Source organism: Protopterus annectens, chromosome 12.part0 (assembly GCF_019279795.1).
Source record: "Protopterus annectens isolate FY-2018-M chromosome 12.part0, PAN1.0, whole genome shotgun sequence".
NCBI lineage: Eukaryota > Metazoa > Chordata > Ceratodontiformes > Protopteridae > Protopterus > Protopterus annectens.
The window spans coordinates 559,652,610-559,666,651 of NC_056746.1; the positions used below are offsets into that span (position 1 = coordinate 559,652,610).

The 14,042-nt window shown below is 41.6% G+C and overlaps 1 protein-coding gene across 1 annotated transcript in view; it reads right to left on the minus strand.

Moving 5' to 3' along the window:
• Positions 1-14,042, minus strand: part of LOC122816707 (transformation/transcription domain associated protein) — a gene marked incomplete in the record, with an annotated part of 2,794,447 nt that overhangs the window by 1,815,661 nt on the left and 964,744 nt on the right. Inside the window, 1 exon segment of the mRNA XM_044089697.1 lies at positions 5,231-5,392. Coding sequence (XP_043945632.1) covers positions 5,231-5,392 — 162 coding nt within the window.

The following is a 14,042-nucleotide window of genomic DNA, read 5'->3' on the forward strand; positions in this document are numbered from 1 at the left end:
ATGGATAGCAACTGTTCCCAAAGGAAGGGCAGTCTGAAATGCTTGCAACACTAAAACAGGTACAAATACGACTCAGTCATTGTCCACGCTGGTGTAAACGACCCGAGACGTACCTCCTTGGACTACATGAAAAGAGACATTGAGGAGCTCTCTGATTATGTAGCCCAGGCAGGTATGACCCTGACCTTGAGCAGTATCCTACCTTCACCAAGAATGATGCCACAATACAGAGATAAGATGATCAGCTTTAACAATTGGCTTAAACTCTGGTGTCATTCAAAGGGGATCCAATGTCTGTCTGCCTGGGATGACATGCTGGACAAGCCACGCTGCTTCGCAAGGGACGGCTTGCACCTGTCACCCCTGGGATTCCGGATATTGGCAAAGGCTCTTGCCAACCCCATAGTGCCTTTTTTAGGCAAGGCTCAAATTCTAAACCTACCACCCTAGAACACAAAAAGGAAAAAACTAAGGGTAATGCTGCTCAATGCCAGAAGTCTAAATCTCAAAATGCACGCACTCGAGGCCCTTCTCAGTATGGAGAACATAGATGTCTGTGCAGTGACAGAAACCTGGTTCAAGGCTCCTGAGAGCACCCCAGCACTATCAGGTTTTACCTCTTATCATGCGTTCCGGCCCCAAAATCCGGACAATACCAAGAAAGGAGGGGGGGTATCCATATTCATCAAGGACACCCACACCTCAAGACTGTTGGCAACGCACGATGCATCGGAGACCATCCAGGTGCAATTATCCATAGGCAAGACTGCTCTGCAAATTGTAGCATGTTACAGGCCACCCTCACAAACTCAGGAACCTCACATGGCCTTCCTGAAAACACTAGAGGGGATAAATGTATCACCAAACACCATCATACTAGGTGACTTCAATTACCCTAATATAGACTGGGAACACTACTCAAGCCCAAACACCCTAGCCCAAAAGTTCCTGGAATTCATAAACTCAAATGCCATGGAACAACTAGTCACCATCCCCACAAGAGGAGAAAACATACTTGATCTCATCATCATGAACATGGGAGCACAATGTTCAACACCGGAAGTATACCCCTCACTGGTGAGATCAGATCACAAACTAATCTCGCTGGAGGTCCTCATCCCACCCCCACCTGAAATAAAAAAGACCACAGTAAAGAACTTCCCGAAAGCCGACTTCACACTTCTAAAGACTAGTGTGGTCTCCTTTAAGGCCCCCGAGCCGGCAGAAAACAGTACTCAAGCCGCTGAATCACTTACAAATGCCTTCTACCAGCACCTGCAGGACTGCATGGATAAGGCAATCCCAAGCAAAACAAAGACTCTTTGTACCAAAGGCAAGCGTCCAGTCTGGTGGACCCCAGCCATAAAAAACTCTACAACAAAAGGAGGAAGCTACTACAAGATAGAGCAAAATCCTTAAAAGGTAAGACACCCTTGATCACTATAAGTAAAAAACTAAGAGCTCTCATAAAATCATCCAAAGCAAATTTTGAGAGAAAAATAGCTAAAGACTCAAAAGACAATCATAAGGCCTTCTTTAGCTATGTTAGAAACCCGGGAAGAAACTCCCAGATATGCTCAGAACTAGTTCAAAATGATGTGAAGATTACTGATCCTACAGACATTGCCAACATACTGGCTGACAGGTTCAGTGCAAACTCCCTCGCCCCCAAAAGGAGAGATATCTATACCAAGCGATTGCAGCCCCCAAACATCTCCAACGCCCAAGTGAGAACTGCTCTCTCCAAAGCAAAAAAACACAGCATCCATGGGACCTGATGGTGTCCCCGGCTGTGTGCTCCACGAACTCAACGAGGAATTAAACCCACAGCTAGGACAGCTGTTTAATCATAGTCTTACCTCTGGATACGTACCCAGGGAGTGGCGCACTGCAACTGTGGTCCCACTTCACAAAGGCGGTGCCTCCACCGACCCTGGAAATTACCGGCCCATTAGCTTGACAAGCCTTATCTGCAAAGCCATGGAGAGGATCATAATGGACCTCATAAATAAAGACATAGGGAATTTGCAGACTTTGGATCCATCCCAGTTTGGCTTTGTCAAAGGCAGATCATGCCTTCTAAACTTGGTTGACTTTTTCGAAACAGTCACCAAAGCCATTGATGAGGAAAGGCAGTCCCATACAGCCTACCTCGATCTGGCGAAGGACTTCGATACAATACCCCACTCGGGTATCATTGAAAAACTCATCAGCTTAAATGTTAACCCATACATCACAAGATGGGTTGCAAACTAGCTGAGTGACAGAACCCACAGGGTCAGAGTTGCTGGCGCCATGTCAGACTCAAAGCCTGTCACAAGTGGTGTACCACAGGGCTCAGTCCTGGGCCCGCTCTTGTTTGGCATCTACTTTTCCGAAGTACAAGCAAACACAGGAGGGTTATGGCTGACAAAGTTTGCAGATGACTGCAAACTGGGCGCCATAGTAGAAAACACATCTGACACAGATATCCTTCAGAAGGGTCTCACAGAAACGGATAACTGGTGCCAGAGCCATGGCCTAAAGTTAAATGCCAAAAAATGCATAGTCATACCCTTCGGGAAAAACAAGGTTACCCCTAGCTACCAAATAGGTGGCAATCCACTGAGCACAGAAGAAGTCATCAGGGACCTGGGGACCCAGGTTGATAGTAGTCTGTCATTCGACACCCCATGTAGCTAAAGTAGTTAGGAAGACCTTCTACACTGCCCACCTTATCATGAAGGGATTCTCATCTAGATCAAGGGAGGTCATAGTCTCCCTATACTCATCACTCATCAGACCAATGATTGAGTACAATGCCCCATTCGGAATGTATCTGACCCGACACTTGCAGCAGCTGGAGAGGCCACAAAAGTTCCTCACCAAAAGGATAAAGGGTCTCAAACATCTGTCCTATGCTGCCCGACTGAAAGAACTCCAGCTCTATTCAGTCGCCATCGCTTGCTCAGAGGTGACCTTTGCCTAACATACAAGGCCATGTCAAACCCAGATTTGATGAATATGCTTCACCTCAAAAAATCTAGATCCGTCAGAGCCACAAGGGCGGAGACTTAAACCTCGACACGGCTATTAATAGGACGTGCTGGAGGGATAGATTCATCACCCAAAGACTCCCTATGCTGTGGAATAAAATCCCGGTATATGTGAGGCAGAGCACCTCGCTGGCCTTGTTCAAGAGAAATCTTGACCAATGGATGGGAGATCGCAGATATACCCCAGGGATTACCTCAGTGTCACTGCTCGACAGAGGCACAGCAAAATAATGGGTATAGTTCCCCATACTAAAGGGGTGGCGTAAGCCACAAAACTATGGGCTAGGCTTGTAAATGCCCTCGGGCAGATAGCCTAGTATGAACCTATGAACCTATAAAACACTACCCTCAATTCCAGAACATTTACGTGCAGATTGGCCTCTAGACTGGACCATGTGGCTTGGACAGTCATTCCCTGATAAAGGACCCCCTCCCCCAATACCCTATAAGAGAACCGTCCGTGGTCACAATGGCTCTGGGCTGAGGGGAATGCAAAGGCTGGCTCCAAAGTGTTGTGTCTGGCTTCATCCACCAAGAAAGATCCAGTTTGTGCTGATCTGTAATACGAATCTTTTAAAACAATGGTTGACGGTTCGGATACTATTGAGTCAACAGAAGCCACTGTCTCATGTGATAACTTGCCAGGGGGACTATAGATATAGATGCTGCAATCAACCCCAGCAATTGTAGAACCTGTCGAACTGGGACCAATATGTGGCAGAGTACCACTTGCGGCTGTATGATTAATCTTTGAAGCCTGTGATCCGGGAGAGAAATCAAGCAAGAGCGGGTATTGAACGTTACCTATATAAACTTCCAGGGTCTAGGTTGGAGTTAGATTGGACTTTTCCCAGTTTATGGATATTCCCCGGTGATGTGCCAGAGAGAGGATGTAATGCAAGGCTGTTACCAGTAGATGCTTGGTGTGGGCGGTGAGGAGCCAATAGTACAGATATGGAAACACCCAGAATCCTTGTAGTCTCATGTGAGCTGTCACTGCTGCCACGCATTTGGTGAACACTCTGGAGGCCGTAGAGAGTCCAAAGGGCAGGGCACGGAATTGCTAATGATTGGTTCCCATCCGGAAGTGAAGGAACCTTCTGGAATGTTTGTCCATTTTGATATGGTAATAAGCATCTTGAAGGTCTATCGAGCACATCCAATCACCTTCTTCCAGAAACGGGAGAATGGACTGAACCGTGACCATCCGGAATTCTTTTTGGCTGACAAACTTGTTTAAACAGCTGAGGTCCAAAATTGGCCTCCAGTCCCCTGTCTTTTTTGGCACCAAAAAGAACCTTGAGTAGAATCCGGATCCTATCTGGTCTGGTGGGAATTTCTGGATGACTCTTTTTAAGTACAGCTGTTCTACTTGAAGAGCTGCCTCTTCCCTTAGACTGGGTGGAACATCTGGGATTCGCTCTGGAGGTTTTGGGTAGGAGTCTATGGGGATTAGGTAACCTCTGGATATTGTCTTCTGCACCCAAGAGTCGTTGGTAATAGATAGCCAAGGCAGTGGGGTGCAGAGAAAGGCAGCCCCCGACTGCTTCCAGAGGAAAGCAATCGGGCCGCTCTTCAGGAGCGCTGATAGGGCTGTCCAGAGAATGAATCCCTGGAACCCTGATTACGCGGACCCCCTCTGCTTCTGTAGAGGCGTCTTCCAGAGGAGTTGCCCCTTCTGCCTCTGGTGGTAAATTCGCCACGTGCGTCACAAAAAGAACTCAGGACTTTTTGTGCCACAATTTCACATACATATTCATATAAACACACACACACATGCACACAAGCACATACACACATACAAACAATACAGATAGCTGCAGCTTTTTGAAGTCATGGAACAACAAGTAAATACAATGGACAGCTTTAATAAAGGCATCATCTAAGCAAATGATCATAACCCGAACATATTTCAGCCTAACAAATAAGGGACACAAGCCATGATTGCATAATTATGCCTGGAATTTCTACATCTGTCAAAAACTCATCGCTTAAGTAATGCAGCTTGCCATCAATAATTCACACAAATTATAGGACCCAATGTCAAGTGAAACAAGACAATACTTACCCCCCCAAATCACTTTTCTGTATTCTTAAATCTCTTTCAAAGCCTGAAATGTACTTGTTTCAGCTTTACTGGGGATAAATAGCAACTTAGAGAACAAACTACCACAAAGGAACACAGAAAGCAATACCTCTGTGTAAAAAACCTTATGTTCCACCACATTCAGGTCCATTGTAAACAACCGAGGCTCCAGTGTGGTACAAAATGTGTTACCCTCCATCAGTCCGATCTGGGCATTAGCAGGCTGATGGCGTAAGAGGTGCTTCTTGGGTGGTACCATATCTTGCAGGACCTGCATACAAAGCAAAATAATTTCCATATTACTGTTTTGATACCACAGGATGACAGCAGCATTAATACTACATTGCATTTAGTCATTTATCCTCAGCTAAATGACTACATGGGAAATGTTACAGGTTAAATTAACTTCTAATCTGAAGAATTAGGTCATCTAAGAATGACTTTGAAAAAACCTTTACCATCTTCTCCTAACATAATTAAGGTTGACCATCCTCTTCCACCTCTGTAAGTAAAAAAACAGGTAGCACCTGGCAATGATGTCCGATTTGGCAGCACAGTGAAAAGGTACTCAAACCATGACCGTGACTATTATCAAAAAGGTGGTTTGAACAACAAATTCTGAAGGGATACATAAGCTAAAACATTTTTTTCATAAGTAACATTTTAAGTCAATCTGAAAGTGAGGACAGATCTTAGACTGTTCTTTTTAAAGGCACAGAAAAAAAACACAATTGTGAAAACAGAAATGCATAATATACCACTCTAAACAAAACATGGGTTTAAATATATCTACATATTAAAACCATGGGCTTTCTGTACTGGCACTACAATGTTAAACATTTTGGAATTCATTTAAAAACCTGTGTGTTTGGGGGGGGGGGGTCTTGCTAAATGCTATGCTGCTGTATGTTTGTTTCACACTCAGTGCCAAATAATATTTTAACAGTTTCAAGTCATGAGACTATTTTCTACAAACCACAGTGGAGGCCTGGATTCTAAAAAATGCCCCATCTTGGAGTTAAGATTAACACAGTTCGGACGCTAACACACTTTACAAAAAAAATTATGTAAACGTCTTAAAAACCTTATTCGGTTTGGTACATAGAATAGTGAATGCATTTTCTTTTCAGTAGCAGCTGTAAAATTTTGAGACTGCAAATTTATTTACACAATAATCAGTACAGGTGCGTTTATTATACTTTTCATAACAGAAGATCTTCAAGCAAATTCACAGTAAATCATAACATCAGAGTCTACTCACACTTCTTGAGACAACTCAAAATCAGAAATGATAAAAGCAGTAGTAGATTAGCTTCCCTTCAAGATACCAATGGAGGTCTCATGCTGGCTACTACTACTAATCTAAGTACATGTGAGGCTCAGTTACATTTTCCATTCCATGTCCACTTCTGTTCTTCAAGCTAACAGTCCCCAAAGGGAACAGTGACTGTGGTAGACAGTTTGTTTAGACAGAGTTAAGAAATGTGTAGTTCCCTTCAACCGAACAACATGCTAAATCTAAATCGCTATATAAATCCAAAAATTTATTTTCTTAAAGCAACCTTTAGGTGGTACATAAAAAGTAACCTGTACAGTTATCTGTAATACAACATAGAAGTCTTTATAAAGGATGTAAAATGGACATTTCTTATGTTTGTAACACTACTATGGTTCGTCTCTAACACAGCTATACGAACAAAACATTTTTAAAAAAATCATATTAAGACATAAAGCCACAATAGGACTAACACTAGTGCTACAGGCCTAAATATGAATAAAATGTGTTGTACTGTGCGCTCACAAAAAGATGCAAGAGGTCATAATATAAAATAAACCATAAAATACCAGAGACTATCAAATATTTTCATGTTAAAATTACATAAAAAATACAAGTCTTTAAAATATTCCCTTTTTATATAAAAGGGCAACATTCAAAGTTACTGAGAGATAAAAGTCTCTAAGCATCAGCACCACTGTTTCCTTACATTTCTTATAAAGCATAACACAACAGGGTCACCATCCATAACTGAAGAAAGTAAAATCTACATAAGTAAGAGTTATGTCCTAAACCAAGACAGAAAGCTGCAAGTTGAGTATTCCACAACAAATTACTGAGAGGAAAAAGTCACTTGTCTCAAAAACATCTCGCAAGTTTTTCTCTAGGAGGCAGACACACTCGTCTATTAATAAATAGTGCTGTTTGGAAGAAGTTTAACTATTGTGCTGACCACCCTTCAAATATCTAGTAGCATACTAAGTATACTTGAATAAAACTGTACCAGTCGCCATCACAACAAAGCATCATGCTTAAACTGATTCTCAAGAAATACCTTATCGTTGCCCTGGAAAAAGAAACTTGGGTAAAACATGTTACAGATAGATCATGGTTATTATCCCTACAGAATTAATAAGTTCTTGAAATGTTATCATATACAAAAATTAATATGACATAAAAAGTGTATCTTTCAGAAAACAAACATGTTAAAAAATGCCTGCTTATACAATTACCTGCATACTTAAATGAACAATGCACATAAAATGTTTTAAGGAACTCGGGATGCTACCTACATACTACATTTTCACTGAAATAAAAATGGATGAATCAAGGTGATACACAAGGTGCATCAGAAACAGCCAACAACCTTTACATGAACGTACTAATACATAAATACAACACACACATACGGGGAGGGAGAGAGCACGAGCGAGCTAGAGGTATGTATGAGCAAAACATATTAAAGGTTCACACATTAGCCTACCATCTACAAACATTATTATAGTAATTATTTTAAGAAAGGATTAAAGTTGCTCTTAAGAATTTAGTGGAGAGTAAACAGACTGTGATAACTAGGGTGGATAAAGGAAGGTGAGGAGGTAATTTGGGATTCTAAAGACTATCATAACGTGAAAAGGCAATTAATGAATGCTAGATTTTATATGCAATTTCACACTAATCCAAAATTTAACTTGGTTAATAATGGTGAGAACATTTATTACTAACAGGACAAAACACTTGATGACAGCCACAGATTTTACATTTTGCCAAAGATTCATAAGATGTGTTCCCTCTGCTTCTGGATAGACCTATAGTGACTGGTACTGGTTCAATTACTTACTAAAACTTTACCTTGCTATATGGAAGAGAAATTAAAACCATCACTAAGATTAGTAATCAAGACTCTACTGACTTCTTACTTTGTATGAATGACCTTTATGCTAGCAATAGTTCTTTCTTGTACAGCAAATAGATACAATCACTATACACCTTCAAACCACATAATGAAGTGTTAAGGAACTTGAATTTTGAATAAACTGTTTAGGGTTATATTCTAACAAATATGCATAACCAGTTTTAGAAATAAGGGTCAGATTGGTTTTGGAACAATTTCTTATTATTATGAATGTTGTATGCAATTTAAGGGTACAGCAATGGCAGGTAATTTCACTCCTATATATGCAAATTTCTTTATGGGATATGTTAAAAATGAATTCATTTATGGTGAAGAAAACAGGTAATTGGCTCATATTAATATGTGGCCTAAGTATGTGGATGATTAAGACTGGAGAGGTTCATAGGTGGGTAACTAGGCTATTGGCCCAAGGGCCTAAGTAAGCCTACCCGACAAGGTTCCCTGGCTTTCGCCACCCAAGAAAATTATTTTCCTGTGCCCTGGTTGAGCAGAGCCACAGAAGTGATCCCTGGGGTGTATTTCCTATTTCCCATCCAATCATCAAGATTTTTCTTGAAAAGTGCTAATGAGGAGCTCTGCCTGATATAGATGGGTAGTCTGTTCCAGAATATGAGAAGTCTCTGGGACAGGAATCTATCCCACCAGCATGTTCTGTTTATTGTGGTGAAAAGGTTAAGGTCCCTAGAGGGTGTAGTTCAGAGGGATTGGGATTTCTTTAGGTGGAGCATGTCCAACAGCTCTGGGTTTGACATAGCTTTGTACGTTAGGCAGAGATCAACTTGGAGTAGGCGATATGCTACGGAGTAAAGCTGGAGTTTTTTTGAGATGGTCAGTGTAGGGCATCTGTTTGATGCGGTAATCCTCTTTGTGAGGTACTTCTGCAGCCTTTCCAGCTGTTGTAGATGTTTTGTGAGGTACATTCCAAAAGGGGCGTTGTACTCTATAATGGGTCTGAGTGACGAGTAGAGGGGAACAATGACCTCTTTTTTTTTCCTGGATGAGAACCCTTCTGTGATGAGGTGTGCCACGTAGAAGGATTTCCTGACCACTCTGGCGATGTAATTATCAATGGACAGACTACTGTCCACCTGGGTCCCAAGGTCTCAACACACTTTCGCTGTTAAGTAGACTGCCACCTATGTGGTAGTTCATAGGTACAGAGTTTTTACCAAAGGGGATGACAATGCACTTTTTAGCATTGAGCTTGAGGCCATGGCTCTGACACTAGGCATCTTCTGTTGGATATCCACATCGTTTGTGGACTCTATTATGGCTCCTAGTTTGCAGTCATCTGCAAACTTTGTTAGCCAGAGACCTTCTGTGTTAGCCTGTACTTTAGAGAAGTAGATACCAAACAAGAGAGGACCCAGGACTGAATCCTGCAGAACTCACTTGTCACTGGTTTGAAGTCGGATTTGGAGTCTGCAACTTTTACAGTGTGTGTGTTCTTGTCAGAGAGCCAGTTGGCAACTCATCTTGTGACATAGGAATTTACTTGATCACTTGAATCACATGGCAGGGTTGTTTTATTTAAAAGCAGAGTCTTGTAACAATCTAGTACACTTGAAAAAGCCCGTTACAAACGGGCAAAAGCGCTTGTGTTTATCGTGGTGTTTTATTCGTTGAACTGTGGATTAAAGTTTTTTACATCTACTTTTCGTTTTTTTGGTCGATTCAAACTACATTGGAAGTGCATCCCAAAGTATTGAAGTGGTTTTTTGTTATCAGAACAGTTCTGGTCAGCATACGGAGAGGTTTGTGTCCTCGTGCTTTTGGATTTCTAACATAGGAATTTATACCTAGTTTAGTGAGTTTATCTACAATTCCAGAATGGGGGATGGTGTCAAAAGCCTTGGCGAGGTCAAGATAGGCTGTGTGAACCACCTTGCCCTCATCTACGGCTTTGGTGACTGCTTCAAAGAAATCAATCAAGTTCAGAAAACATGATCTGCCATTCACAAATCCGAAATGGGTGGGGTCCAGAGTTTGTTTAAAAGTTCCATGATGATACGTTCCATGGCCTTGCAGACCAGGCTCGTCAGGCTAATAGGGCGATAGTTCACGGGTTCTATAGCGGCTCCCCCTTTCAGCAGAGGGATAACTGTTGTTGTGTGCCACTCAGTGGGCACAAAGCCTGAAGTGAGGCTATGACTGAACATGGTACTTTGGTGGGGAGCCAGTTCGTTTTGAAGTTTGTGTAAAACACAGCCTGGGATGTTGTCTGGTCCCATGGATACGGTGTTCTTTGCCTTAGAGTGTGCAGTTTTTACCTGCGTAGTTGTGATTACAGGGACTCTGCATTCTTCTGGTATAGATATGGGCCCTTTAGGGGGTGAGAGGGAGGTAAAGTTAGCACTGGACCTATCTGCCAGGATGTTGGCAATATCAGTAAGTTCTGTAATTTTCGTGCCATTGTGTTGCAACTCAGAGGAGATCTGGGTATTGCCATTGAGATTTTTGACAGCTATAAAATGCTTTGTGGTTATCCTCAGAATCAGTGGCGATTCTGTTTTTGTAACAAGCTTTGGAGAATTTTATGAGGGATCTCAGCTTCTTACTGAGGCTGACCAGGGAGCTTCTCCACTCATGGGATTTTACTCTTTTGCAATTGTTTCTTCCTTCTGTTGTAGAGTTTGTTTATGGCAGGGGACCGCCAGATTGGCTTCCTTTTTTTTTGGGAGGATAGCATCTTGGTTCTGTTAGGGATATTACAATCCACGCATTAGTGTAAGTGCTTATAGAGTGCATTTGTGTACGATTCAGGAGTCAAAAACTGTTTTGTCCATCTGCACGAGTGTCATGAAGTTCACCACTTTTGTCTTAAGAAGCATGAAGTTGGCTTTGGAGAAACTTTTTACCATGGTTTCCTTAATGGGGGATGGGATGTGGACATCTAGGGTGATTAGCTTATGGTCAGCTCTGACCAATGAGGAGCTGACCTCAGGTGTGAAACACCGGTCACTCACGTTGTTAATGACTAGGTCTAGGATATTGTTGCCCATGGTGGGGGGTGTGGATAAGTTGATCCAGGCCATTGCAATTTATGAATTCCAGAAAACGTTGAGCGAAGGAGTTGGTACATGAGTAGTTTTCCCAGTTAATGGTGGGATAGTTGAAATTGCCCATTATTAGGGTGTTTGGTTGAACCCTAATATTTTCCAGTATATCAAGAAAAGAGGAGTGGGGATCCGTAGCAAGCTACAATTTGGATTGCAGTTTTGCCCAGAGTTAGTTGCACTTGGATAATCTTGGATGCATTATGCTGAGCAACTAGCCTGGAGGTTTGGATATCTTTAATGTATATAGACACACCTCCGTCTTCAGTGTTCCGGTCCAAGTTAGATGGCCGCAAGGTGTGGTATGAATTACAGCCTGGTAATGCAGGGGTGGTCTCTGAAGCCTTGAACCAGGTTTCAGTTATTGCACATCTATCGATGTTCTCCATTTTAAGAAGTGCCTCGAGTAGGTGCATTCTGAGGTTTAGACTTCTAGCACTGAGTAGCATTACCCTCAGTTTTTGTTTGCCAGTACCTGTTACGCTGGTGAATTTGTCATTTGGACCTTGCCTAAAAAAGGCACTACAGGGGCGACAAGAGCCTTAGCCAGTATCTGGAATCTAAGGGGTGACAGGTGCAGGCAATCTCTGGCAAAGCATCGTGGTCTGTCGACCATGTCGTCCCAGGCAGGCAGATACTGGATCCCCTTAGAATGACACCAGAAGCTTAGACAATTGTTGAAGTCAATCATTCTGTCCTTGTACTGTGGTACCATTCTGGGCAATGACAGGATGCTACTCAGGGCTAGGGTCATACCTGCCTGGGTTACAAGATCAGAGAGCTCTTCCATGTCTCTTTTCATGTAGTCCAGGGAGGTACGTCTAAGGTCGTTCACACGAACATGGACAATGACAGAGTCATATTTGTACTTGTCGTGGAGTGACCTGAGTGTGTGGGTTATGTGGCGGATCCTGGCACCAGACAGGCAGCTGACAGTAACCTTCTACTTGTTTAGCCTGGTGAGTGGGACATCAGTGTGTCTGACTATAGAGTCACCTATGACTAGTGTGTTGGGTGTGTTGTTTTGCCTTTTGGGCTGTGGCTGAGTGGCACACTGAGCTTGTGGGCTATGTGTCATTTGGGTTGTGTTGGGGGATGGAAGTTGCTTGTGTTTCTGCTTTGGAGGTCTCTGTTGCTTGGGCAGATTATTGAGAGCCCCCGCAAATGTTTTTGTGTTTCTATGTGTGGATTTTGGTGGTGTACGTTTAGTGGGACTATGTGATGAGTGTGGTGTGGTACAAGTGTTTATCTTTTCCTTTTGACTGTCAAGTCCAGTCTTGGTTGGAGATAGCTTTGTCTCCAGTTTGGTTATATAAGTGCATCTCTCAAAGGTTGTAGTGTTTTTAAACTAAACAAAAAGTTTTGTGCACTACTTAAACTCTAATGCACTAATAGGATTTTTTTAAATGTTCTGATGGTATAGCTGTGTTACATGATTTAAGACTGAGTTGCTGTACATATCCATCCATCCACCCTCAACCCCTTTTTCCCATTATGCACATGGGGTGGGGTTGTCACTTCAACAGTAAAAATCATTTTGATCCAAGGTTTATACTGCCAGGTGGCTAGCCCTGCCACGGTTGCTGTATGTATCTTGTCACAATTATTAGACACTTCTGTTAAGACCACATTATACAAGAAACTTTTCACTAAAAATGCATACTATTTGTAACTAGGTGCCATCCAAAGCATGTCATAAATAATATCCAAATCACAGTTTTTAAGAATGAAAATATGCAATGACAATGATGAATTTGTACACCAGACAAGGATACTGTCAGATAGATTTAGATCAAGGAATATGATGAACATTTGAACCACCAGGCTCAATGAACTGTTTCTAATAAAAACAGGAATGTATTAGTAATGGATCAAGAAAGGTGGGAAATTAAAAGGGAATAAAAGGTTTGGATGTTTACTCACATTCAAGAACAAAACGGTTATTACAAAAATATTGAATTTTTTATCAAATGATGACTATTCGGAAATATAGTCAGTGAAACGTCTAAGTTTGCCTGCAGATTCGGTAAAAATTTCAGTGAGAATATGAGTTGGTTTAAAACAGTTTGGAAACCAAGCAACACACAAAGATGTATCCAGTCAAAACCAATGGGATATTTCCCATGTCTTAACTATATATACTGCCAAGATATTTGTAAAACAAAACATTTGACATCTATAAATACAAAAACATTTACAATCCAAGAATTAATTGTAGATCTAGACCAATATATATGGTTATGTGTTTTCTACACTGGACAAAAATCAAGGGAATGGAAAGAGAGAACAGCAATGCAGTTGAGTGATATTAACTGTAAAAGGGAAAGAATTTAACTTTTAAAAATAGAGCAATGAACATTCAACAGATTTTTTTTATTTATTTCGAAATAGACAAGGTTCAGGTTGAAAATGCAACGACTACAGAGAAACTGCATTGTAAAGTACAAAGATGGATTATTTATTTACAGGCAACTTGTACATCAGGCATGAAGATTTTATTTCCTTGAATGGCCACTAGATGAGGGAAGAAAACCACATATTTACATAATACTTGAGGAAACAGAAATTTTAATGCATTGCCAAACATCTTTCTTTATGTATTCTTTAGTATTTATTACATCATTTGCAGTTTTACTTCCTGATTCTACTATGTAATCTGTTGCTCTCTCTTCTT